The following is a 25,438-nucleotide window of genomic DNA, read 5'->3' as shown; positions in this document are numbered from 1 at the left end:
TCGCGGACGCTCTTGGTACGCGCCTCGCTCCCCCGCTCGCCGCAGTGGTTTGGCCGCGGCGACCCCTCTCCTGTGGCGCGTCCCCCGCGCTTGGTACAGTCCAGCCCGTCTCCCCCGAAGCCGCGCGCCCGCGCCCCTCAGTCGGTGGAGCCCGCAGCCCCCCGTGCGGCCCGTGGCAACCCCCAGCCCGCTCGGTCCGCTCCCGCTATGGTCCGTCCGCGCCGCGCTCCGCACCGCTCCGGCGCTGGGGGCCCCCTCGGGGGTCGTGGCCGCCCCCCGCGGCCCCTCACGGTGCGCGCCGCCCGCTCGCGCTCCTGGCCCGCCAGCCCCCGCGGCCCGCAGCCGCCGCGGATCCGGGCCCGCTCGGCCCCTCCCATGGTGAGCCCCCCGCCTTTTTTCCAGAGCCTTCCACGGCCCCGCCCCCGCCGGCCCCTCCCCCGGGCTTGGGTCTTTGTCCGCGGCCCCCTCCTCTCTGGGGTCTCCGGGTGGCCCTAGGGGTGGTCCCGCCTGGGGCCGGGTTCCCCCGTAGAACCCCCCGGGTGGTACGCGCCGGGCTCTCCTCTTTGTTGCGCTTTTGGGCTGGGGTGGCGGGGGTGGGGTACGGGGGCGGGGATGGCTCAAATTACTGCTGACTCCGCGTCCCGATTTAAACGCGGGGTGGGGGGCGGGCGGCGTGCACGCTTGTTTTTCCAATTGGAAAGTTGGTCTCTCTTCGGGCAGGAAACCTGGAAATGGGGGAGGCGGTCTCGACAAGAGGGGCCCGCGCGTCCTGCGCTCGCGTGCCCAAGGTGTTGCACCTGGGGTGTTCTCCGGGCCCGCGCGCGTCTGCACGGCGCCCGTGGCGTGTGCGCCCGGGATTTGCACGCCCGCCCAGATGTGGGATGCCCTTACGGAGTGCAGCAAGCCCAAACATAAACATCTAGCTTCGCAGGTTTATTATTAACTACACGCGCCTCCCCAGACCCCAAATACACACGTACTTCTCAAGAATCTTAAGGTGTACCTGGAATAGTAAAACTGCACATCCTGACGTTTCACGCTTGCCCAGGTGTGCCTTTCGCCCTAGGCTGGCTCTCAGTTCGCCTCTTTCATGAACTGACCCGACGTTGTGCATGGCATGGAGCTGTGGCAGCCCCGCGCGAGTCTTAAAGCCGGCTTCGTGGGATCTTAAACCTGAGATACCAAGGCTCTGAACCTCTCCCGAAACTTAAACATACCCCTTCGCCCAACTGCCTCATCCTCTTAGTTTAGCAATCACACCTAGTTGCTCAAGAGCGTTTTCTGGGTCCTTCAACGGGCATCCTAGGGTTTTGGTTCTCTTCCCAAGTTCGAAATAGGCTTCCTAGTAAACAACAATTCACATGTCGGAGGCACAGCCAAATTTTGCACACACTTGCCCAGATGGGAGATTTCCTGTAGGATTGCACGGAAGCCTCGTCCTTAACGGTGGTTCTCCACTTCGGTGTGTGGGCCACATTGTTACTGCAGGTGGACCCAGGCTTCCTGGTCTTTACATTCTAGACCTAAACATCTTTCAAAGCCTACATGAGCAGTTTGCCCTCCAGACAAAGCAGACTTTAGGCACGTGCTCCTGCAGCTTACGCTGCCTGGGTCCTTAAATGCATTCACCTGGATTTCCAAAGGCTGTGTGCTCTAAGTGCTGATGCTCAGATGCTCTGCGCCCCACTTGTGGCACCTTCAAAGCGAGGGCCCCAACGCCCCTGTTCTGCATCTCAGATGCGGTCTAGCATTGAACGCTCGCCAACCTGTCCTTACACCAAGATGCTCTCTGGTTTTCTCCCTAATCTGATAGTTTTGCCCAAATTCCAGAATCAGCCGCCCAGTTGAAGGACATGCAGGTTTGGGTTTTTGTTTTTTTGCTTGCTTCTTAAGTAAGATACAACTTTTCTTGTCTGTTGTCCTGGGACAAAAGACATTTGTGTGCTTTGTAGGAAATGCAGAGAATACCTGTTAGTAGTCAGATGAAAAGTAACAACCGTTACGATTTCTCTTGCTGCTCCTAGGCATTTACGAGTGAGGTTTTCAGGGGTTTCTTGCTGCCAGCCTGTTCCAAAGCCTTCCCTTGTTTGCCTTGAGATGTTTTTGGTTTAGAAAAATGATACGTGGGACAGTGCCCTGTGAAGAGTAGAATGTGTAGCTTTCCTTGGCTTTATTGCTGGAACGTTCTCCCTGTGTTCCTCAGATGCTCTCAAGATGTTGTGTTTGAGATCCCTCCAGGTGTTGTTACACTCTCTGTTCTGAAGGTCTCCTGTCCTTCCTGGATGGTTCTGTTCTGTGCTTCGCTTTACCTCCTCCATCCCCCTGGGGTCAAACTAGAGAGCAGGAGGGCCTGTGACTGCCTGGAAAGGCTGGCAGGAACTAGAGGGGAGAGTCCAGACTTCTGGAGGGCCATGGGGAGCTTTGGAAGAATTTTGAGCATGGGCGGGTTGGGGCAAACCAGTGTGTCCAGGCTGGCCTGTGCATTGGAGTGGGGGTGCTTCAAGGAGGCCCTGGACCTAGAGACCTGGTTTGTGAGTTGAGTCAGGACAGAGGGACCAAGAGTTGATTGGGCTGGGGGTGTGAGTGAGTGGACGGCATTTTCTGAAGCAGGTGGGATGACATTGTAAGCAGAGAACACAGCTGGAGCAAAGTCTGGAAGGGGAAACAGATCAGTGTTGAGGTGACAAGTGGGATGGTGGGGGCCCTGGTTCTGGAGTTGTGGCAGGAAGAGGATGTGGAGGTCGGTCACTTGGGGTCCTGACCCCTGGCACAGGGTTTGGATGTGACCCTGGGAGTTTCTGAGGGGGGATTTGGGTGTGAATCCAAATCCACAGACATGGGGGGACAGCCTGTCCTTGGGGGTCCCTCAGCCTCAGTTTCCCTGCTCTCCTCTGCTGCAGCAAGGTGCTCGGGTCTTCGGCGCCTTGGGTCCCATCGGGCCCTCCTCTCCTGGGCTCGCCCTCGGGGGCCTGGCCGTAGGTGAGCACCGGCTCAGCAACAAGCTGCTGGCCTGGAGTGGCGTCCTCGAGTGGCAGGAGGTGAGCTGTGCCAGGTCCCCTTGTGAGTCCCCGAGGGGGCTGGGGGCTGGCCCCAAGGGTCCCAGTTGCCCCTGTGGGTGGGGCACGCTAAGGCATCTAGGTTGTGTCCAGTGACTGCCCCCCCTCCCCCCCACGACAGAAGCGCAGACCCTACTCCGACTCTACTGCAAAGCTGAAGCGGGCCCTCCCCTGCCAGGCCTACGTGAATCAGGGCGAGAACCTGTGAGTAGTGAGGGACAGGCAGGGGGGTGGATGGCAGGGGGGCCTCCCTTGACCCTCTGCCCCCTCTTCCCGCAGGGAGACGGACCAGTGGCCCCAGAAGCTGATCATGCAGCTCATCCCGCAGCAGTTGCTGGTAAAACCCTCCTCCAGCCTCCCCCCCCCAAGCCCCCCAGCCCACTCCCCGGAGACCCCGCAGCCCCAGAGTAACCCAGAGGTTCCTGTGTTGCCGCCAGACCACCCTGGGCCCCCTGTTCCGCAACTCCCAGCTGGCGCAGTTCCACTTCACCAACAGAGACTGCGACTCTCTCAAGGGGCTCTGCCGCGTGATGGGCAACGGCTTCGTGAGTAGAGTGGGTCCTGGGGCGGGTGGTGGTGGGGACAAGGACTCCTGAGTGTCTTGGTGACAGAGGACAGCAGGAGGCAGGGCTCTGCAGGGACCACCCCAGGCAGGGTCCCAGGACATCCCTCCTGAGGGGTCCAGGGGTGTCCTTTTGGTGGCGTCTCAGTCTCAGTCTGTAAATGAGGGTGTCAGAGCAGAGCACCTGCCTTGGGCTCCTGTAGCTTGGCTGGGCGGGGAGCGGACAGGGATATGAGGGAGTCCTGTGGGGGCCCAGCACTGTCAGGGACCTGCTAATGGAAGGTGGCTGGGGGAGGAGGTGAGAGTTGGGATGGGGGTGTCCTCTGTGCTGGGGCTGTTTCCTCATCTGGCAAATGGGGCTTCGTGGTGGGACTCCCTCCTTAGGCTACGATGAGTCAGCCTGTGGAAAGTGAGGCAGACACCCTGTAGACGTGAGCTGGTGAGGCTGTGGTGCAGTGCACGCAGGGACTGAATCCCAGGGTGGTCTCTGTATCCACCCACCCCACCCCTCCCCGGTCTGGGCCTCCTCTCACGGAGGCCCTGGTATCAGCCAGTGACCCCCTCTCCTGGGGTCTGGTTGTGGAAGGGGATAGATGCTAGTAGGAGGTTATCTGCCCAGGACACCCTAGGACTCAGTTCCGGGGTCCCCTCCAGTCTCTGGTCCCACCTTCCCCAACCCTATCTCCAGGTGCTGGGTGGGCCATGACCCCCCATGTCCATGCAGATCCTGTTTCCTCAGGGTCTGTCCAGACCAGGGGTCGATTGGTGCAGGGTCTCTTGCCTGACTGGTCACCCCTTAACTCAGCACCACTCTGCGGGGGACCTGCTATCTGCCTGGTTAATGGGGCCTTCGGGCCATAAGAATGACAGGTCAGCGCACTTCTTGTGCCACCTGGCATGTTCTGCTCCTGGCCCTACTTGTAGGTCTGGGGAGACCAGCTGTGTGGGGGTCCAGGAAGGTCGGGGGCAAGTTCCCTGAGCAACAAGAGATGTCAGGCAGGCAGCGTGGGGTATTCTCCGAAGCGTACGCCCCTTTGTTCTGACAGCCCCGAGGGAGGAGTCTCGTCTGTCAGATTCCTAGCTCTTCCCATGTCCCACTGAGGAGGCACTAGCATCTCAAATAACAAATATTTATGTGGTGCTGTCTCTGGAGGCTCCTGTGAAACCATTTTACAGACGGGAAAACTGAGGTCCGGGAATAGGGGATTCGTGTCTGAGCGCCCAGCTAGGAGGAAGCAGAGCTGGGTCTGTGCCCAGGGCCTCCCTGGAGGACGTTCTGGCCTAATTAGCAGGCGGGTCCTGCTCTAAGAGACGGGGCTGGCATTGAGAGGGGGACAGGGGTGGGAGATGCATCCCTCTCAGGCTCCTTGTACCTGTAGGGTGGGGCCCGGGCCCCTGACCACAGATTGCCCAGGAGGGGACACGGAGATGTCCGGTCACCCCCTCTTGCAACATGTTTTGGTCTCTGGCTTCTCTTTGGTGTTGACTTTGAGGACAGAGCAGCCTCAGGTTAGCTTGGAGGGGTGGGTGGCAGTGCCCCGGGGTGCCTCACTGCCTTCCTGCTCCCCGCTCCTCCCAGGCGGGGTGTATGCTCTTTCCCCACATCTCCCCCTGCGAGGTGCGCGTACTCATGCTCCTGTACTCGTCCAAGAAGAAGATCTTCATGGGCCTCATCCCCTATGACCAGAGCGGCTTCGTCAATGCCATCCGGCAGGTCATCACCACGCGCAAACAGGTTGGTGCTGGCGGAGCCCAGGCCAGCCCTCGGGTCCCAGGCAGTGGACAGGTCAATGAAGCCTTGAAGAGCAAGGAGGGGGTGGGGATGACCGTGGTCGCTGACAGGAGGGACACCCATGTGGGAGCAGAGCAGGGACGTAGATAGGCAGGCACGAAGGCTTGTGGGGAACGCTATGTGGCTGGCTGGAAGGCTCTGGAGGGGGGCCGTGTTGTGGCTCACCCCTTGCAAGTTATTTATGAATATTGTCCTCCTCCCCAGCAGTGTGTCTCGGTTGGGTGCAGTGAACTCTGGGGCTGTTCAGTCTTAGAGGCAGACCCTTTGGGCTTGGTACCCCAGGTTGAGCATCTGAGACTTGTTTTCAGGGCCTTTGGGAGCCATGGGAGGTCTCGAGCAGGTGAGGACAGGGCCAACATCGGGGGTGGGGGAGTCCTCTGGGACTGTGGACAGACTCTCTGGAGGCTGAGGATCTGGAGAGGAAGCTGGGGGTGAGGGTCCTGGGGTCAGCGCTGAGGTTTCCCAGAAGCCTCCCCTGGAGCGCTCCTGGGCACTGGTCCCCTGCTTTTGCTCCCACAGGCAGTGGGCCCTGGTGGTGTCGCGGGCCCAGTGCAGATCGTCAACAACAAGTTCCTAGCGTGGAGTGGAGTCATGGAGTGGCAAGAGGTGAGTCCTGGGGGGGTACCTGGGTGCCCATAAGACCAGTGCATCCTTGCTGACTGGGGCACCTCCCACTGCTGATGTCACTTTCTTCCTCTCCCCAAAAGCCCAGGCCTGAGCCCAACAGTCGGTCCAAGAGGTGGCTGCCATCACACGTCTACGTGAACCAAGGGGAGATCCTGTGAGTGTCGGGCTGGGGGCCAAGGCAGGGTCTTGTCGAGGCCCGGCTTCCTGACCCTGGTCCCCTCATGCCCCGCAGGAGGACTGAGCAGTGGCCAAGGAAGCTGTACATGCAGCTCATCCCACAGCAGCTGCTGGTGAGAGTGAAGGGAGGCCCTGGGCCCGCCCCACCTGTGAGACAGCTGGTGTAGGCCTTGGGGCCACAGTGCTTTCCCTAAAGAAAAGCTAGAGAACCTTCTAGAGAGCATGTGCAAGGGCCCAGTGGCTGGTCCATCCAACAAGTGCAGGCAGGTGTGGAGACCGGCTTGATGAGGGAGGTCAAACTCGGGAACCGTCCAAGGTGGTCCGTTGGGGTGAGGCCTATGGAGGCAGTGGCAGCTGCCATGTGGGGACCGTGCAGAGGCAGGACAGTGTGGCTGTGGCTGTGGCTCGCTCAGGGTTCTTTTGTCATGAGCCATACCGCCTTCCCTGCAGACAACCCTGGTACCACTGTTTCGGAACTCGCGCCTGGTCCAGTTCCACTTCACCAAGGACCTGGAGACACTGAAGAGCCTGTGCCGGATCATGGACAATGGCTTTGTGAGTGGGGCAAGGGGCTGACGAGGAGGGCCCGGCTGGTGCGCAGAGGCCGGTTCCCTTTTGGGTTTAAGAACTAGGAGATGAGAGCCTGTGACTGTTCCTCCAGACCAGCTTGGGGGAGTGTGCAGGGGTGGCTCCCCAGTGACAGCAGGTTGGCTTTGGGTTTGGACACGTGCTGCCTCTCAGGCACATGACTCCCTGAGGCTCTGTGCTGTCCTGACCCCATTTTACAGATGGGGAAACTGAGGCCCAGAGGTAGTGCCTGAGGCTGGGATGTGCACCCCGCCTGGTGCAGGCCTCCAAGATTGACTCAGTGTCAAGGAGCTGGTACCACGGAGCGAGGATCCAGTGCCCCCAGGGCCTTCCTCCTGCTCTCCCTAGTGACAGGGAGCCACTGTCCATGCCCATTTTCTAGAGGAAAACCCAAGGCTCCTGGAGGCACCTTGCCAGGCAGGGAGGGCCACCTGCTTCCAGCCCCAGCCCTCAGAGCACTGGCCTCAGTTTCTCCATCTGTGAGGTGAGGTGTGTTGTGCTCTGGTGCTCATGAAGCACCACTGTCCGTGCACTCTGTGGGTGTCGCTGCACCGGGCCAGCGTCTGTCCTGCAGCCCGTCTGACTGCAGCCCTGCGACTGTGCGCTGAGGGGAAGCCCACGTGTTTCTTTTGTATTAAAAAAAATTGAGCAGCAGAGTTCCTCAGGGGAGCCTGCAGAGGCCCCGCTCCCTGTGTGCTGCGGCCGCTCAGGTAGGTGCGTGGGGCGGGCGCGCTTTGGAAGGGCTTCCCTCTGGGCACCTGCCACATGGTCCCCCAAGGTAACGCACAGGGAGGGCTTGGCCCTTCTGGTTCCAGGGGCTTGCTGTGAGTCCTCCAGCTCTGAGCCTCAGTTTGCCCACCTGTAGTAGGGTGGTGACCTGGGCTATGGAGAGTCTTTTGTGGGGAGGTTGTCCAGTAAAACAGCCCTGGCCCTTGGGCCTCTTCCTTCGAGCAGGCATCACTGCTGTTACTTCAGCCATGTCTCAGGGCTGGGGGGAGGGAGAGACACGACAGCAGGGTCCCTGCCAGTGGGGGGCTCATGGTCAGCACTTCAGCTGCTCCAGGGCTGCACGTGGGGGATCTTAGTGCTGGGCTTCCTGGGGCCTGATTGGCCCGTGCATCTCGTGTGGCCTCCGTGGGTCACAGCCACCAGGTGCTGTGGGGCAGCTCTGCGTGCTCGCCTGTCCGCTAGTGGGGAGCTTGGCTGTTGTGCTGCCAGCTCCTCAGTCCCTCCGTGCAGAGCCCATTGGTCCCTGGGCTGTTGTTGGTTTCTGTCCCCTTGTCCCTGAGCAGGAGTGACACCAGGGGTATGAGGACGGCTTTCAGGATGCATTGGTGCGCCGTGTGCTTCAAGTCTCAGGAGCACTGGCCTGTGCTCAAGCCCCTGAGGGCGGGGGGGTGGTCCGACCATAACCCACCTGCTCTGCGTCCACCAGGCCGGCTGCGTGCACTTTTCCTACAAGGCGTCGTGCGAGGTGCGCGTGCTCATGCTCCTGTACTCGTCGGAGAAGAAGATCTTCATCGGCCTCATTCCCCACGACCAGAGCAACTTCGTCAACGGCATCCGGCGTGTCATCGCCAACCAGCAGCAAGTCCTGCAGCGGAACCTGGAGCAGGAGCAGCAGCAGCGCGGGGTGAGGCGGCGAGCTCTCCCCTCAGTCCCCTGCCCCAGCTACCCCTCCTCACCCTGACCCCTGCCACTGATGCCTCCTCCCCACTTTCCTACCCCACAGATGGGGGGGTAGTGGCCACCCCCAGGCTGGGCCCCTCCAGGAGTCACAGACGAGGCCCCCGCCAAAACTGGTGAGTAGCACCCGGCTTGAGCACAGGAGGGACCCTCAGTGGTGTCCGGGTTTGGGATGTGATCATGTGACCCTGGTGTGGAATTCCAAGCAGAGAGGCTTATCTGTGCCTTGTGGTCCCAGGTCTCCTGGGCAAGTATAGCCCTCTCTCCCCCAGGAAGTGGTGAAGCTGTGGTTTCCAGGCTGGGATTGGAGGGCCCATGGGGTGCTGGGAGGCCCTGTCCAGGCCCTCCCACTCTCCTCCTGCCCCCAGGTCAGATGCTTCTGAGCAGGGGCCCCTGGGGATGGCTACTGCCCAGCGAGATGGAGGACAGCGTCCGGAGAGGTCTCCGCAGACGGTCCCCACCCCTGTACGTTTCCCCAATAAAGTCTTTTAAAAGCCCGTTGGCCATTAGGCTCCGTGTCCAGATGCCTTGGCAGGGGAGATGCCAGTGGAGCCGAGCGCCATGGGTTCCCAGAAGGCTGATGGCCTAAGGCCCCCTGCCCTAGGCTAGAGTCCCTCAGCTTGATGGGACCCAGGAGTATGAATTTCCATCAGATTTCTGGGGGAGGCCACCTTTGAGATCATGGTCACCTGAGCTAGAAGGAAGGACACTCTTCACAGAGCTGCTTGTGCCTTCAGGGGCAGGTGTGTCCCCAGCTGACTGGCCCACGCAGCGAATGGTGGCCCCATCTTCCTGGGCCTCCCTGGAGCTGGCTGGCTGTATTCCTGGGCCCAGGACCTGCTCTCCTCCATCCTTTGGGATTCAACAGGCCTCACTTGGCTGGCAGCAAGCACAGGCCATCCAGGACTTGCTGGGGGCTTGGGGCCTGGCAGGGCTCTCAGCAGCGCCCCCTACTGGTCAGGTCTGGGCTGCCATTCCTCACTCACCAGATTCGGGATCCAGCTCTTGTCCCTCAGGGTCACATCATGGGTGCTCCTTGGCTGGCTCTGCAGCTGGGCAGCCCCCGGGTGGGGAAAAGCCCCCGCCCCCACCCCCACCCCCACCCCACACGCCTTTGGGCCCTGCCCCTCTGGATTCCCTACCCTCTGTTTAGGGTGCCCACAGCCACAGGACCCTAAACTACCCTCCCTGGGAAAGGCCTGTGGTCTGAGTGCGCAGCTCAGCGCAGATCCCTGGGGGTCCGTGCCCCGAGGCCTGGGAGGCCGGCAGGTCTGTGCTCCCCAGTCCCCAGGGACTCGCCCGGGTGCCTATCCTCACTGGGTAGACCACCCTTATTTCCAGCATGATGCTGCCCAAGCTTAAAAAAAAAAAACAACAATTTATTGGGGGCAGGGGGTGGCGGGGGGAGGCGCAGCTCAGCCCTCTGAGAACTGGCAGTAGAGCCGTTTGAGCCGAGGCTCCAGGTTCAGCCGGAACGGGATTTCCAGGATTGCCGAAAATCCTTCTGCCAGGGTCGGGGCCTCGAACTGCTTTCTGGCAGCAGGGGTGATGGGGGAAGGTGAGACCCAGCTGGGGTCCGGTCCACCCCCCACCTCCTCACCAGGCTTCTGTGTTTACCTGTAGCCATACATGACCACGTCGGACACGGGGGCGTGAGAGGAGCCCGTCATCTCTCGGAACTGTAGGGAGTGGGGGTTGGGGTCAGGTCTGGGAATTGGGGGCCTGGAGGGGGTCGGGACGGCAGGGGCAGGGGCCAGCTTACCCGGTTATTGTGGCGTGCGTGCTCCAGGGTGGTGCTGAAGAGGAAGCAGCGGCAGGGCACACCTGCGTCTCGGGCACACTTAATGTACCTGTTGGGGCCAAGAAGGGGCCAGGCTGGTAAGGGGTGCTGAGCCCACCCTATAGAGGCTGCCCATGGGAGCCCAGTACCTGGCCCGGGTCGGAGGGTCTGGGTTTGTGTTGTCGATCACAACCCGTTTCCTCTGCTTTAGAGCATTCTCACACGTGGTCACGCAGCGCTGCCATGAGCCCAGGGTGTCCTGGGGGATACAAGGTGACAGACCCTGAGTGGAAGAGGGCAGTAGAAACCTAGGTGGGGTAGGGAATGGGCACAGAAGATGGAAGGATCAGGGACTCTGTGCTCAGCCTGGGCACATGGGGGGGGGGGGGAGTCTGTCTCACCCTGTTCACGTGCACGTATCCTGCTGACACCAGATGCTCTTGGAGGAAGGTGGACTTGCCAGCTGTGAGGCAGGGGCAAGGTCAGTGGGGGCCCAAGGACCCAGAGCCGGACTGGGGCTTCTGAGGTCAAGGGGTCAAGGTGTCTCACCCCCAGGAAATCCCACGGCGACAACCACTTCAGGGTCGTAGCTCAAGAGGGAGCTGGACTCCGGGAGGCACAGTGGCCCCGAGGGGGAGACGGTTCTCTGGGAGGGGTGGTAGTGATGAGCAAGACCCTCTCCTCCTCTCCCGACTCCCACTCCCACCCCGAGGGCCTCACCGGGTCAAAGGTGGGGAGCACGAAGTTGGCAATGGGCCACTTGAGAAAGAACTCCTCTGGTGTGGCGAAGGGCAGGCCAAGGTTGAGAGCAAACTGGGGGGGAGGGGACGACAGGGGACACAGACATCAGATAAGGTGGGGACACAGCTCCAGGCCAGCAGGGGAAAGGAGCCTCACCAGACGGTCTGCACAAGAGAAGTCTTTCTTCTTTCGGCCAGGGGCCCAGTTGGCTGGTCGTCCAGCTGCATCTGGGACAGAAGCTCCATGTCCACCAGCGGCCCAGCCGAGGGGATCCACACACTCCCCATCCCTGGGTCCTTACCTCCCACGAACATGCTGTCCCTGATGGAGACAGGCACACCTTCGTTGCCCTAGGGAGGGACAGGTGACAACAGGCAGTAAGGAACCCACTCACTCCCATGCCTGTTCCCCTAGAATACTAATGGGGGTCGCGAGGATGCTGAGCTGGGCCTGACGTCTGGCCTCTCCTGCCCCAGTTCAGCATCATATCCTGGTGGCGCTGCCACTGCTGGGCCACTTCCCACCCCCCTTCACTGTTCCATCCCCGTTGCGTCTGTTCCCTACACAGCCACCAGGGGAGTGCCAGTTCCCACTTCTGTAGATTCCTCTCCTCCCAGCCCTCCTGGGCCCCATCCCTTTGCCCCCTGGCTGGGTAAAAGGGAAGCCCTTACCTTACCCACAAGGCCTCACGATCTGACACCTGCCCGATCTCTGACCCCATGCCCCACCCTTACCCCATCATCCATTCAGGTCCTGCTACCCAGGCCTCTTCACTGTCCCTGAACACTCTAGTCATAGCCCTGCCTCGGGGCCTTTACATGTGCTTTATTTTATTTTATTTTTTTTTTAATTTTTATTTATTTATGATAGTCACAGAGAGAGAGAGAGGCAGAGACACAGGCAGAGGGAGAAGCAGGCTCCATGTACCGGGAGCCCGATGTGGGATTCGATCCTGGGTCTCCAGGATCGCGCCCTGGGCCAAAGGCAGGCGCCAAACCGCTGCGCCACCCAGGGATCCCTACATGTGCTTTACACATGCTGTTACTCCCACCTGGAAGCTCTTCCTAGGTTCCCCGGCGAGGCTCCCTCCCTCACTAGCTTCATAATTCCAAGGGCACCTTGGAGAGGCCTACCTAACCCTTGTAGGTAAACCCTGCCTCACCTCACTTCACTCCCACCATTTCACACCCAGTCTGTGCACCTCTAGTCTGCACCCTCGCTGGTATGTGAGCCCCAGCAGGTCTGTCTCATACGCTAACAAATTCAGCTCAAGAAGCTGTTGAGCTTCAGAACAAAGGCACACACAAGAGAATACATGGACAACTGATGTGTCCCTGGACCATCCTGATCTTCAGAGTTGAAGAGTGCCATCCGCCTGTACCTAGACTGGGACTGGTGGAAAAGGAGGCAAGGACCAGGGAATGAGATGAGAAGAGGAGAGAGGAGGTGGCCAAACAGCAGAGACCTGTGGCTGGGCTGAGTGAGGGTAGAAGGGAGCTACTGGGAGGCCACCACTCACCTGCTCCTGCAGATGGTCCCACATGCCGATCACTGGCTTCCGGTACAAGCCGGCGTGTGTGGCCACCAGCACCTGTGGGTGAAGGTCAGACACCCTCCTGGGCTCCTTCCCCAAATCCTTCAAGGGTGCATGGGTGCCAGGGATGCTACCCCTTCACCAACTCAGAGGACTCCAGATGCCCAAGAACCCATTTATGATGGGTTTCTACCAGCATAACCCTGCCGGGGGCCTCCGCTGCCCCCCCTGGTGCGTATGCCTTCTCCCTGGGTCTCTGTTCCCTCCTCTCTGTCATGGTCTGACTCCGTGACACTAACTCTGTCCCTGCCTCTGTCTGGGTCCCTGTCCCCCAACCTCTATGACTCAAGCTCCCTTGCAGCCATACCTGAAAGGGGAGGCCCAGTTTCTCCACCACAGCCTCCACTTTAGCCTTGAACTCCTCTGCCGGCAGCTTCCCGCGCCCAATGGCCATCTGGTTGGTGAAGATCACCAGCTGGGGGGGGAAGCATAGGGATGTCACCTGGTACCCTTCTCACCGGAGCCCCGGCCTCCCTGTGGCCTGGTCTCCATGCACAAAAGCGCACACACCTTGTAGCCTTCGGCATCCAGCTCCCGGAGCTTACGTGGAATCTCCAGGTATAAGATCCTAGGGTGGGTGGGAAAGCAGGTAGGTGACCTGGGGCCCACGGGGGCCTCACTCACCCCCTGGGTCTGCCTCTTATCACCTCCAGTCGGTGGGGCCGGTGGGAAAGACTTTCCCAGAGCGTGTGGTGATGAGGGTCCCATCCAAATCAAAGCCAGCCACCTGATGTCAGCAAGAAAAGAGGAACAGCGACCCTATTATGCCTCTGATCTCGACTCACAGGCTACATCACGTCACCTCTGCAACGTAGAGACATTACCACTTGCCCATCACCAAATAGGAAACTGAGTCACAGCCTACACATCTTACGTTTAGGGGAAGGCACAGGAAGGATGTGTCCCTACCACCAGAGTGCAGAGCCCAAGATCTTCACTGTACCATCTCCTATGTCCTCTATGCCCCTGGGTATGCCAACCTTTAAAATGGGGTTCACGTCATACTCAGCCACCTCCCCTGGCCTTCACTTCAGGCTAATAACTGAAAATGAAAACAGGAGTGAAGTTGGGTGCAAACCACATGTAGAGTACTGAGCCATGCGGTTTTCTGGGTTTATTACTTTACAGGGGACTGGGGGGTGGGAAGACGGGGGGGGGGGGAGGACTGTGAGGTCAGGTCTCTGGGTCCCTGTGAAAATGATGGTGTTCACTACTGTGCTTTCTGGGGCTCAAGCAGGAGCTGACATACATCGATGCCCCCAGGGCTTACAACACCCTCTGAACTTGTCATCAGATCCACTTCTCAAAAAAGTGCCCACTAAGAGAGGTTGAATGGCCCAGGGGCACACAGCACACATCATTCAGCCCCAACTCCGAGTGGCTCCCTCAGCTTGGCTCTCACCTTGCTCCGAGGCTTCACCCCCGGTGCTGTAAACACTAGCAGCTTCTCGAAATTCTCCCAGCCCGGGGATGACTTCCGCATCCGTTTTTTCTGTGGCTCAACAGCCTCTGCCTCATGGGGAGCCACGGTGCCGGTGCCGGGTGGAGTGTCTTGCTGGGATACAGGCGTGCGGGCCTCTTCCCAGCGCAGGGTTAGCGGGTGGAGGCCGTTGACCAAATATAGCGTGTCCCCCACCCTCAGAGAACCTTCTGATCCTGGACTCAGCTCCTGGGTCCCAGCAGTTGAGGGGTTAATTCCCAGCTGCAGAGAGAGACAGAGAGAGAAGAGGAGGAGGAGGAGGAGGAGGAGGAGGAGGAGGAGGAGGAGGAGGTGGAGGAGGAGGAGGAGGAGGAGCTGGGATTGGCTCCGGCCTCCAACCGGAACCTCCACGAATTAGAGGAAGGACGGCCTTCCCCCACCTGCCAATCAGACCCTTAAGCCCCGCCTCCTCCCTGCGTACCACCAATCAGGGACGTGGAAGACTTACGGTCGTCCAGCCTTAACCCAATTCAAACGTGGATGGATACGCGTTGAAAAAGGTAATACCCCGAACCTTCTCTGCTGGCCACGTCCCCTTCCCTCAAACCGGGTTTTTCCAATGAGCCTGTTCCCCGCTGGGCTGCCATTCCTCCCCCAAGCCTCGCTGCGCCTTGCTGAGCAACTGGTACCTGTTTCACTGCCACGGTCCTGGTCCTGGGGTCTGCGACCAGCTCCACTGAGGGTTGAGAGGGTGGAGTGAGAATGTGCATCCTTGTGCGACGGCCTTCCTCACTACTGGGGAGCTTGGCCAGCTTCAGGCCACAGGATGGGGACATTCAGGCCATTCGGGACGGGAAAGCACTTTATTTCTAAATGGGATCGGCTCTCTCTTTACATGCAGTAGTCAGAGAGAGGCCTCAGAATTGCCTGTGACGCCGGTCCTCGCCCAGCGGCAGGAGGCATTCTTCTGTACAGAACTGATTTCTCCTTGATGAGGCGTGTGACTGGGTGCAGGTCCTGGGCTACGCTCGTTACCACCTCGCCCTGCTTAGCAACCACTACTTCTCACCGTAGCATCGGCTCTCTCCTTGGCAAGGGTCATGACCTGACTTAAGCCTTCCTGTGAGCATCGTCCTCTGACAACTGTCTCCCCACTAAGGGGTCTGTCTGGCTAGTTCCAGACCAGGCACAGCAGTTCTCTTCTTATGCTCCCCCGAGGGCACCTAATTTCAGGACGAGCTACACTACGCAATCTCGCCTGGCGGCCAAGGAGCTCCCTTACTGCACCGGCTGCCCACCATTCCCGCAGAGCACGTTCACACTCCAGAGCAGCCACAATCCCTACAGCTACGGCCCCGCCCACCTTGGTTTCTGGAGCACTTCCGGTCGGTAACCTGGGTCAAGGGTCCCCGGCCCAGGACAAGGGCTTGCCCGTCCGTGGGCAGGAAGATGGGGGGCGCTCCCCCAGGGGGACTCTCCAGCCACAGGCGGCCCTGGGTCTCCACCTCGGCCATCCCAGGAGCCAGCCTAAGGGGAAGTAAACAGGTTTGAGTGGCAGAACGCCCTCAAACTGCTACAGCAAGTCCCGCCTCCCCCGCCCCCTCCACCAGGACTCTCCCTTCTTCCGCTTAGGGCTCCGGAAATCCCACCCCTCGCCGGCCTCTGGCTCGCGCCGTTTCCCAGGCGACGACGCCCCGCTCAGTCCCGCGGCGAGTCCCGACCGGGACATTCCAGGGCAAAAGCCAAGAACCTCGCGCCCACCCCCAGCTCGGCCCCGCAATCACCGTACCGGACCGGGACTCACTTCCCACTTGCGACCAGGGAACTCCTGCCCGAGGCGCTCTGCCCACAACTCGCCGGCTGTTTTCTGTTCCTCGGCGGACGGAAATGACTCGCTTACGGAAGGGGGCAGGGCTTTGGCTCCGCCCACAACGGAAGCCCCGCCCCTTCTCCGACCACCTGCTCCTTCCGGCCCTCCGCGGCTCTGACCTTCCTCTCTCCTGCAGCAGTGGGGAGGCTCCTACTAATAGGTGGTGTGGGTCCTCTGTTCACAGATTTTCCTCTTTCCACCTTGAACTCATTTCATTCCCTTAGTTACAGCGGGACACACTTCTTTTCCATTTGAAGATCATCAGTCCAAGAAATGTCCACCCCCGACAGCAGCCCTGACCTTCAATACTGCAATTTTCTCATCTTTAAAGTGAGAATAATCGATCTCCTTCATGGGGTTACTAGGAAGAGTTACTAGATGGAACTAGTCTTATAAAAGTGGTTGATTGGGATCCCTGGGTGGCGCAGCGATATGGCGCGTGCCTTTGGCCCAGGGCGCGACCCTGGACCTGGGATCGAGTCCCACATCGGGCTCCCGGTGCATGGAGCCTGCTTCTCCCTCTGCCTGTGTCTCTGCCTCTCTCTCTGTGACTATCATACATAAATAAATAAAAATTTAAAAAAAAATAAAAGTGGTTGATTGGCAGTTCTGTTTAAGTCTTGTCTATTGCTAGCATGTCCCAGGTGGTGGTCTGATGGGAGAGGAAGATTCCAGGTTTACTTGTCCCAGCCAGACTTCGGACCAGGTGCCATTTGTTCTCTAACTTTCAGCTGTCTTATATTAGGCAGAAAACTTCTGGCCTCAGCTGGTCGCTTCTGGCTGTCGGGACTGAGTGGATTCCAAACACTGATGCTTTGAAGACCATTCACATTCCAACACTCACCCCCCCAAAGATCGGGGATCAGTGGTCACACAGAACTGGAATCTCCCCCTACAACCCCATGAATCTCTTATCTGTAAAATGGGAACAGTAATTCCGACTCCCAACTTTACACTGAAAGTCAACTAGGTGCTGCTCATTCGGCTTCAAAGTGTTGAATGAACACACTCTATACTCCTTTGTCAGAGGTAAAACTTTTAATCTCAGACCACCGCTCCCAACTCCCGATCCCCACCCACGACTCTCTTCCCCACACAAGGGCCGGAGAGCGAGGGCCCCTGCCCCCCACCTCGGGTGGACAAGGGCCCTTTAAGGCACCTGTGGGGGTGGGGGGAGAGGGGCGGGAGCTGGTGCCGTCCTGACTGCAAGGACGGACTACGATTGGCAGGCTGTTGTGGGATGAACCGAAGAGGGTGTCAGACGCAGGGACAGGATTGGGCCATCCCTGGGAGAGGGTAGAGGGGCACGTAGTCAGGACTCGGTCAAAAGCGACCCCAGTCCCAGTAGTGTAAAGAACGTAAATTTAAGGCCGCAGGCCAATCCTGGGGTTAGGAGGGTTTGGCCACGCGCCCAGAGGGCTGGAGCCTATCAGGTGGGACAAACTAGGAAGGGTGGGATGGCGACTCCGGGAGATTGGTCAAGCCCTTTACGTTCAAGCCAATCAAATGAAGTTGCCTATTCTCTAGGTTGTAGTGGCTTACCACTCCCCAATCCTGTGGCTTGGCTGTTCTTTTTCAACCAATGCCGCGCGAGCGAAGCTCTTGTCACTGGGCGAAAACGACAGTTGACCCTTATGAGGGCTTAAAACTAGCCACGCCCCGGTCCGGGAGCGAGCCAATCCCTTAATCGAAAGAACCTGTCGCTGGGCAAAAAAAAATGCAGCGACAGACCCAATCCGGAAACTAGATAGGTCCCGCTCCTCGGCGCGAGAGGGGGTCGTGGGCTTGGAAGGACGGCGGGAATTGGCGGGGAAGGGGCAATCCTGGGACCCCGGGAACCTGAGAAGCCGGTCCCGGGTCTGACTCGGATTGGCCGGGCCCAGGGGCGGGGCAGGGGTGTAGTGTGGGGCGGGGCGGACGCTGGGCCTGGAAGCGCTCTCCCTGGGCCTCAGTATTTCCGCTTCAGCTTCTGGAAGTCGCTGGTGTTGAGCCGCGGCCGCGGCAGGTCCCCGAAGACCTGGGTGTCCTCGGCCTCCCGCAGCACCAGCGCGCGCATGCTCGCCGCGATGCGGTCCAGGTCCGGCGAAGAGGGCTGCGAGACCAGGGCGGGGTCAGCGCCCGCCGCGGCCCCGCCCCAGCACTTTTTGCCTACTGCCAGGAAGGCCCTTTACCCTATCTTGCTCCTTGTAGGATCCTTCTAACCAACCCAAATACCACCTCCTCCAAGAAGCCTTCCTGGCCCTCTCTTCCTTCCCTTCTTGGCCTAACTCTACGTGTAAGAACAGCTACCCGTCCCACTATCCTTCAGTTCCTTCTTACACAGTGGAAGTGCTGTTTCTCTGCTATCAAGGCTAGATACCAGGGGGTGTCATGTCTAAGGATGTGGGTTGGGCCTCTGCCAACGAGTAGCTGTCAACAAGCATTTCATCTCCTGAGGCTTCAGTCTCCCCTTTAAAACGTGCGGCTGATGACAGCGCCTGAGACAATCAGCACAGTGAGTGCTCAAGAAGTGTGAGCTACCACGTTGCCAGCGCTATAGGGAAGGGGCCTGGTTTCACCATGGCCTCCACCCAGGAGGGGCTCTGTCATTCTGTCTGCTCCAGCAATTAGTGCAATCTCCCTTTTGGCCCCACACCTTGAGCTGGGCCTAGCCTCCAGGAGAATGGGAGAGGCCAGGGACAGAGGCTGGACCTGAGCCGGTTCAGAGGTCAGACCAGCACCCCCACCACTCAGGCCTCAGATGTTGTTAACTGGCAATACAGGCAGAGGGCAGATGGATGCTGCTAATGTGTCAATGAGGGCGGGGGGGGGGGGGGGGGCACGGGGGAGAGAGATACAGGATGACCATGGGACTCCAGGGCTGCCTCCCTTGCAGTCTGTAACTCCTTTCCAAAAGGAGGGTGGGTTCCAGTCCCAGCTCTGCCCTTTCCAAGCTGAGATCCCGGGAAGTCACAGATACTCCCGGTGCCTCAAGGAAGTTCAGCGCTGGGTGAGGAGGAGCCACCCAGGCCAGGCCAGGAAAGCCACCTGTAGGATTGTGCCAGAGAAAGAGGAGGTAGGGGAGGAGCCAGGAACACGCAGGGTGGGGACAGAAGATGACCTAACCCCTCTGTGCCTCAGTTTCCCCTTCTGGAGGGGATACCAAAATACCTGTGCCTTGCCAGGAGCAGGTATTCTATAAATGAAGCTGTTCCTAAAACCGAGAAGAGGCTTTTCTGCATGGCACTGGGGTACACTGTAAGGCTGAAGTAGTTCAAGCTTTAGGGCTCTGGCCCAAAAATCTGCCTCCTGAGGTGGAGGGCAAGATCAAGCCCAGGAAATGTGGCTTCCATGCCAGAGGGCTTCCTGGAGGAAGTGACTCTGAGTCCCTCCCTCCACCCTCCTTTTTTTCTCCCTTCTGCCCCTCACCGGCCCATTCTCTTCATCTGATGACCGTGCTTCTGGCCTCTTCTCCTTGAAGGCCCAGACGGGCACGGACACAGGCAGGGACTTGGCATACTGCTGCGTGGGCAGGGCTGAGGCCGGGGGCACGGAGTAGGCGGGGGGGCCAGCAGGGGTCTCCTCACTCAGGCTGCCATCTGGGAGAGACAATGGTCTTCAGCCTCTGTCCTTGCCTTCATCCCAGCACCCTGGGGGTGGCGGAGTGGGGACAGCCTGGGACACTTACCATCTGTGCTCTCAGGGTCCGACTCACAGAAGGGGGGCAGGTCCTGGAGTGTGGCATCCTCGTCCATTACAAAGAGCCCTATGAATGAGGTTAGAGGCTCAGGCCAGTCAGGTCCCCACTGTACCCCATGTGCCACCACCACCATCTCCCCACTCCTTGCATCGGCCGGGCCCTCAAAAGCCTCAGGGCTTCTGGAATTATTCCCTCTGCCTCAAACACCCTCCCCTTGGTTATCTGCCTGGTCATCAGCAGAAACAAATCCAGTTTCTGTCTGTTACGCCCTCAGGTGAAAACAACTGGCTGGATAAACATGAAATCTGCAAGATCTGTTTGGGATAAAGGACTCAAAATACAGACGGATAGAACATGAGCCAACTGTGATCCCTGTTTGACAAAGGGGGACCAGGAGGCACAAGAGAAGTCAAATCACTTGCCCAAAGTTCCAGAGTTAATAATGCTGCTCGTACAGCATATTCAGTCACCAGGATTTGAATGCAGGCCTCCTGGTTCCAGAGTCTGTGCCCTGAATCCTAGGCGGGTCTCCCCCAGCAACAATGAAGAAGAAAGCATTAATGGTGACAACACAGGAGTAAGTCCTACTTACGGCACATACACCCCTCCCGCAAACTCCTAATCACTCTCCAAAGCCCTAATGTTATAGTCCAGTCTCTCTGAAGTATCCAACCTCCTGATTCCCCTCAAAACAGCCAGTTGCTTTCCCCCTGGCTCCCTTAAGCTGTGGCCTGCATTCCTGACTCCTCTGTAATTCCTACCTTTCTCACCAGCACTAGGCACCCCAGATTTGAAATAACTCTCGTTCTGCTCGAGCTCCCAGCTCAGGTTCCGACCCCATGGTCGCCACAGGGCACGGTCTCCCATTGGACTACCAATTCCTTGGCAGGACTGGGAGTCCCTCAAGAAAAGGGCCGAAGCTGGCTCTGTGTCTGTGTCTAGCACCTCCTAGCACAGAGCTGGCTCCCGGTTAACATGTAACCATACAGGCTGGGAGAGGGGAAATGACCTGCTCCAAGTTGCACAGCAGGGCCCAGGTCAAGCCAGCCTGCTCCAAGGCTCTTTGAGCCTGGGGCTGCCACAGAACACCGGGGCGCAGGGACAGGTGAGGCCCACCCCTCCGGGATTCTGACTTTGCAGGCCATTTGCCAAGCCCAAGAGCCACCCCAGCCCCCACCCCTCTCACCTCCATCATCGCTGACACCCAGCCGCTCCCCAGAGGTCTCCGTCTCTGTCCGCTCCTCCTCGTCTTCTTCGTCCTCCTCCTTGGCCGGGGCAGGCCGAGGTGGACTCCGAGCAGGGCTGGGTGGCTGTGGTGCTGGCGGGGGCACGGGGGGCCGGGCAGCAGCAGCAGCCCTATGGGCCAGGGCGATGTCGTGGAGGCAACGGCGGGCAGCCTCAGCCAGGGCCCCACGGCCATGGGCCGCGTAGGCACAGGGGCCTGGGCGGGGTGGCGGGGGCGGCGCGGCAGTCAGCAGCACCAGCTCCGTGCCTGTCCGGGCCCGGAAGCGCTCGGCGGCCCCCACCACCGCCTCCCACAGCTCCTCGGGGCGCCCCGACGCCATCCACGCCCTGCAGGGCAGAGCAGGACAGAGAGCTGAGGCCCGGCTGGCTGCCCTGTCTGCACCTGGCCCCTACGTGTCCACCTGCCCCAAGACACCGTTCCCACCCCTCCCAGCTACCTGGTCCCGGCCGAGCTCAGCCCCTTCCCCGAAATCTGCCACTCTCCCACATTCCCCACCATCCACACCTCCTAGCACCGTCCCCAACCCTCCGGACCCATTCCTCCCGCCACGCCCAGTACAGACAGCCCCCGCCCCTCCTCTTGGCCCTGCCTAGTCCAATGTGGGCACCACCCGCCACCTGTGTGACTAAGGAGCCCTTGAGATGTGGCGGGTCCAAGGTGAGAGGTGCCGTGAGTATGAAACCCACGCTGGATTTTGGAAGACTTGGGACAAAAAAGGTTGGATATCAGAGATCTCACTGGCAGTCTGAGGTTGATTACATGTGGAAAAGATGACATCTCAGATATAATGGCTAGTTGATAAAAGGCGAAAATGACTTTTATCTGTTTTCCTTTGACTTTTTTAATGCAGCTTATAGAAGATTTGAAGTTATATGCCTCGCCTGCATTCTTTTTCTGCAGGACGATCATTCCAGCCTCTTCCTGAACCTCTGAGCCTCCAGTTCGGGCCCCTTGGGGTCCTTCTACACTGGAACTGCCCTTGCCTCTCCCTAGTATCCCCAGGACATGGTCGTAACCCTGGCTCTGCACTCAGCTTCACAACCTTCCAGACTTCTGAGGCCTCAGACCTGCAGTTAAGTGGTCCCCCTATACCTGGATAACTTGTTCTCTGATTACTTGTTGACCTTTCTCTCACCCTAGCGTAGAAGGAGCTTCCCCTCACCCCAGATTGGCTCAGTCCCCACTGTCTGGACTCCTACAATGTCTGAGAGTCCTCCCATTCTAGCACATATCCCTATGGGGAGTACTGTTTGGATCCACCTCCATCTCCCCAGCCACTGTGGAGCCACCTGAGGGGGAGCCCGTGGGATTAATCTCTGGGCTGCCAGCATTGCCCAGCACCTGACAGGCCTCAGAGACCAGGGATGGAGCAGAAAATGGTGTGCAAGCTGCTCTCTGTGCCTAGACTCCATCCATGAAGTTTTGTATTTCCTACAAGACTTTTCTGCCAGATGCCTTCCCTAGACCCACAATGCCCTGGGCTACATCCATTATACCTCACTGTCACTTGAGCTTGTGACAATTGTACCTGTCTGCCTCCTCCATCACACATCTGAGCTCCCCAAGGTCGGGGATCTGTACCCCGGAACAGGTCTGTCCTAAGCAGACAATCTACTGGATGCATCTACTTATGAAATGAAAAGAACAAGGGGTTGGGGTGCCTGGCGAGCTCAACTGGAAGAGCATGCAACTCTAGATCTTGGGATTGTAATCAAGAGCCCCACAAAGGGTGTAGAGATTATTTAAATAAATAAACAAACTTAAAGAAGAGAGAGAGAGAGAAAAGAGCAAGGGCAAGTGGGCTGGCTTCCGGCCATCTCAAACCTGCTGTGTGACCTTGGACCACTGACTGGCCCTCTCTGTGTCTCATTTTCTTCTTCCTGTAAATCAAAGTGGTTAAACCAGGACTGCTAGGAAGCCGAGAAGCCTCCTCAGGGAGGTAGGGGGCACCCCAACATTGAAGGAATTCAAGCAAGGTTCTAGTCCAGCCAGGGTTATTTGATTTCAATATGCAGGCCCTTTTCAACTTATAATCACATGAACCAGTGTTTGCTGAGCACTTACTCTGTGTAGGGAGTCTACACCTCTCATTTTACCTCCCACCTGACCCACTAAGGTGGGAGCTGTTACCTCACTAATGTCTCACTAATGAGACAGCCCATAGAGTACTTCCCTTGCTGGAAGCCACACACAGTGAGGGCACAACCAGCACCATTCCTGACAGACCCCATGGCAAACTCACCCTGCACTTCCCACATGCCAGGCAGGGATGCAAATGGATCATCACCATTCTCATGCTACCTTCTCCCCAACCCTATGAGGGAGGGGCTGTTATTACCCTATTTCATGGTTGCACATCGAGGGCTTAGGGAGATTCAGTATCTCAATGAGGTAAAAGGGGCTGGAGAGGAGAGCCTGTTCTTAATCCCAGATGCCATCTTGCCTTCCTTATCAGGAAAGGTTTACATTCAGATGGAGAAAGTGAGGCTCAGACAGCCTAAGGCATTGGTCAGAGGCCCAGAAGTTAAATGGGTCAGAGCAGGGCTGACTCTGCTGTTTGCCTGACTCCAAAATCCAATAGAACTGAGAAGTGCTCAGGGTCTCACCTACCAGAAGGAGGAAACCAAGGCTCAGGGCAGGGAAATGACTGGCCCAAGGTCACACAGCCTGGCAGTGCTAGGCCTAGGGCTTTCACATCTCTGGGACATCAGGATTAAACTCTCTGTCCTAGATCTTAGAGTAGTTACAGGATTGAAAAGAGTGTAATGGGGGTGAGTGGGTGTGAGGGTCCTCCCACTGTAAAGAGGAGGAGGACTGGGCAAATACAAGGAGGGCAACTCAACTTCTCTGCCAAGGCCTGGGGGCTCTCTGGCATTAATTGTTTAAAAGTAGAGTGGCCAAGACCAGGGGAGACTCTACCCTTTCAGCTGCTGGAGGAAGTCTTGTATCCTCTAAGGAGCTCAGAGATGGACGGAGGGTCCTCAGCCAACCAATTTGAGGAGCCTAGGATTAGGGAGAGAGGTGAGACTTGTCCCCCAGAGGAGGGGGAGGGGAAAGCTAAGGTAATTGGCCCTTTAGGATGAGATGAGGAGGTGAACTGAAAGAAATAACTCTAGGAAGAGGTGAGGAAAGAGGCAAAAGTCCACCACGGAAGGAGGAATGCTAATTAAGCCCCCTTCCGACCACCTGTCAAATTGGCAGTGCACCCCCGCCCCAAAGTGGGAGAAACTCGAGGGTGGACCCCCAGCCCCCACCCCGCGAGGCCGGAGGAAAGGTGAAGGCCTGGGCTCTTCCTCGACCTCTCAGAAACCTTCTCCCCACCTCGCCCGGGGGTCCAGGGAGGACCCACTTCTCTAGGAAGAAAACAGGAAATCCCGCCCAGGTGGGGGGCCAGGACCGGAAGTCCCGCCTTTGGACGGGTGAGGGAGCCCCGAGTCCCCCCGAGCAACCCCCAGACCCTGTGGACATGGTCCACGACCAAGGCAAGGATCCTAGTGGGTCTGCAGACCGGAGGATAAGGCTGTCTAGGTTTTGCCTCCGGTGAGACACAACGGTTCCCGCGGGCTACCCCTTCCCAGCGCTCAGCGTAGGGTCGCTGGAAGATCTCTGCCCTCTGATCTACTCAGGCCATACCCCTCCCGCGAGCGGCTCGCCCTCCCAGCGCCCCTCTCCTCCGGACGGCCAAATCCTCCCCACACCGCGGTTCACAACGCCGCCTCCACTCACGTGCCCGTAGCCAGCATGGCCGGCCCGGCGCCGTCGCCGCCCTCAAAAGACATGGCGGCGCCTCGCGTCACTTCCGCGTGGTTGGCCCTCCTCCATGCTGCACACTCCGCCTCCCTTATCGGGGCCGCCCGAGACCATAATGACCACGGGGACATCACCGGATCACAGTGGGGCAGTGGCGACAGCAGGGTGCCCATAAGAAAGATGGTGAAAGAAAGGCTTCAGCTTGCTCGGAAACAAGCCAAGACCATTTCGATTTGCTAAGAAATACGGCCGTCGGCACGTGTATTCTCAGGACCACAGTAAACTAAGGCCAGCGACCTGACGCCCCTCACCCATTGTCAACTTCTTCCACAGAAATGGAGGAAAGTAGTGCCCATTAACGACATGGCAACCATCCTAGCATCACTTGCCCAAAGCGTACATGGACTCTCCCTCCAGCCTATCCCCCTTCAGCACCAATGCTGGGGAAAATCCAATATGGCAACTTTTTTTGCTTCGCTTTGCCAGGCTTCAATATGGCGGCCCACACCGCCGCCTCCCGACGGTGACTCAGGAATTCGACTGGGTCCGCTTCGTACCCGGGGATACTGACGGCTTCATCCCGTTAACCCAAGTCCCTCAGCACCTCTCGTGACGTACGCCTCCTCTCACCTTCTTTTCCTTTACCCGTCTCTTTTCCAGGACCTTGCTGTTGCGCCCCTCAGAGAGATGGGACTGCCCCGCATTAACATGGCCGTAGCTGACAAGCTTTGGCCGTGCCCTCGAGCAAAATGGAATCTCCTTGGCTTCGATGCCAGTATACAATATGGAGAAAGAAGGAGGTGTTTCGGAGAGCGCTGGGGCGAGGGGGTGGAGCCCTTGGATCCTCCCCCTTGTTTACTCCTTGGTGAG

At 58.7% G+C, this 25,438-nt stretch overlaps 3 protein-coding genes across 10 annotated transcripts; 1 reads left to right on the top strand and 2 right to left on the bottom strand.

Moving 5' to 3' along the window:
- PTOV1 (PTOV1 extended AT-hook containing adaptor protein) lies at nt 1-8,986 on the top strand. Of its 2 annotated transcripts, none has more exons than XM_055310125.1 (13): nt 1-378; nt 2,901-3,038; nt 3,178-3,260; nt 3,336-3,393; nt 3,494-3,601; nt 5,198-5,353; nt 5,930-6,016; nt 6,118-6,191; nt 6,270-6,327; nt 6,665-6,769; nt 8,238-8,435; nt 8,535-8,604; nt 8,761-8,986. In XM_055310125.1, the coding sequence occupies exons 1-12, from the start codon at nt 208-210 to the stop codon at nt 8,544-8,546; spliced, it is 1,248 nt and encodes a 415-aa protein (XP_055166100.1). In that variant the 5' UTR covers nt 1-207; the 3' UTR covers nt 8,547-8,604; nt 8,761-8,986. The 2 variants fall into 2 exon arrangements, with proteins under 2 accessions (XP_055166100.1, XP_055166099.1); XM_055310124.1 differs by having other exon boundaries at nt 2-378; nt 8,857-8,986.
- Nucleotides 8,272-16,483, bottom strand: PNKP (polynucleotide kinase 3'-phosphatase). Of its 3 annotated transcripts, none has more exons than XM_055310122.1 (18): nt 15,813-16,483; nt 15,387-15,550; nt 14,713-14,759; nt 14,006-14,305; nt 13,251-13,330; nt 13,114-13,171; nt 12,911-13,018; nt 12,529-12,600; nt 11,311-11,359; nt 11,166-11,236; nt 10,989-11,081; nt 10,818-10,914; nt 10,670-10,731; nt 10,418-10,527; nt 10,251-10,338; nt 10,106-10,167; nt 9,178-9,340; nt 8,272-8,408 (listed from the first exon to the last, which is right to left on the bottom strand). In XM_055310122.1, exons 2-17 carry the CDS (start codon nt 15,535-15,537, stop codon nt 9,202-9,204), a joined length of 1,587 nt encoding a protein of 528 aa, XP_055166097.1. In that variant the 5' UTR covers nt 15,538-15,550; nt 15,813-16,483; the 3' UTR covers nt 8,272-8,408; nt 9,178-9,201. The 3 variants fall into 3 exon arrangements, with proteins under 3 accessions (XP_055166097.1, XP_055166096.1, XP_055166098.1); XM_055310121.1 differs by having other exon boundaries at nt 15,828-16,483; XM_055310123.1 differs by lacking the exons at nt 8,272-8,408; nt 9,178-9,340 and adding an exon at nt 9,604-10,021 and having other exon boundaries at nt 15,828-16,482.
- Nucleotides 16,484-16,899: 416 nt separating this feature from the next.
- On the bottom strand, nt 16,900-25,336 carry AKT1S1 (AKT1 substrate 1). Of its 5 annotated transcripts, XM_055310127.1 has the most exons (6): nt 25,199-25,336; nt 24,545-24,658; nt 20,759-21,144; nt 19,561-19,638; nt 19,302-19,471; nt 16,900-17,985 (listed from the first exon to the last, which is right to left on the bottom strand). In XM_055310127.1, the coding sequence occupies exons 2-6, from the start codon at nt 24,595-24,597 to the stop codon at nt 17,842-17,844; spliced, it is 831 nt and encodes a 276-aa protein (XP_055166102.1). In that variant the 5' UTR covers nt 24,598-24,658; nt 25,199-25,336; the 3' UTR covers nt 16,900-17,841. The 5 variants fall into 5 exon arrangements, with proteins under 5 accessions (XP_055166102.1, XP_055166101.1, XP_055166104.1 ...); XM_055310126.1 differs by having other exon boundaries at nt 24,545-25,336; XM_055310129.1 differs by lacking the exon at nt 24,545-24,658 and having other exon boundaries at nt 25,199-25,335.
- Nucleotides 25,337-25,438: the final 102 nt, after the last annotated feature.

Source organism: Nyctereutes procyonoides, unplaced genomic scaffold (assembly GCF_905146905.1).
Source record: "Nyctereutes procyonoides isolate TBG_1078 unplaced genomic scaffold, NYPRO_anot_genome, whole genome shotgun sequence".
Classification (NCBI taxonomy): domain Eukaryota; kingdom Metazoa; phylum Chordata; class Mammalia; order Carnivora; family Canidae; genus Nyctereutes; species Nyctereutes procyonoides.
This window is presented reverse-complemented; position numbering and strand designations above follow the sequence as displayed.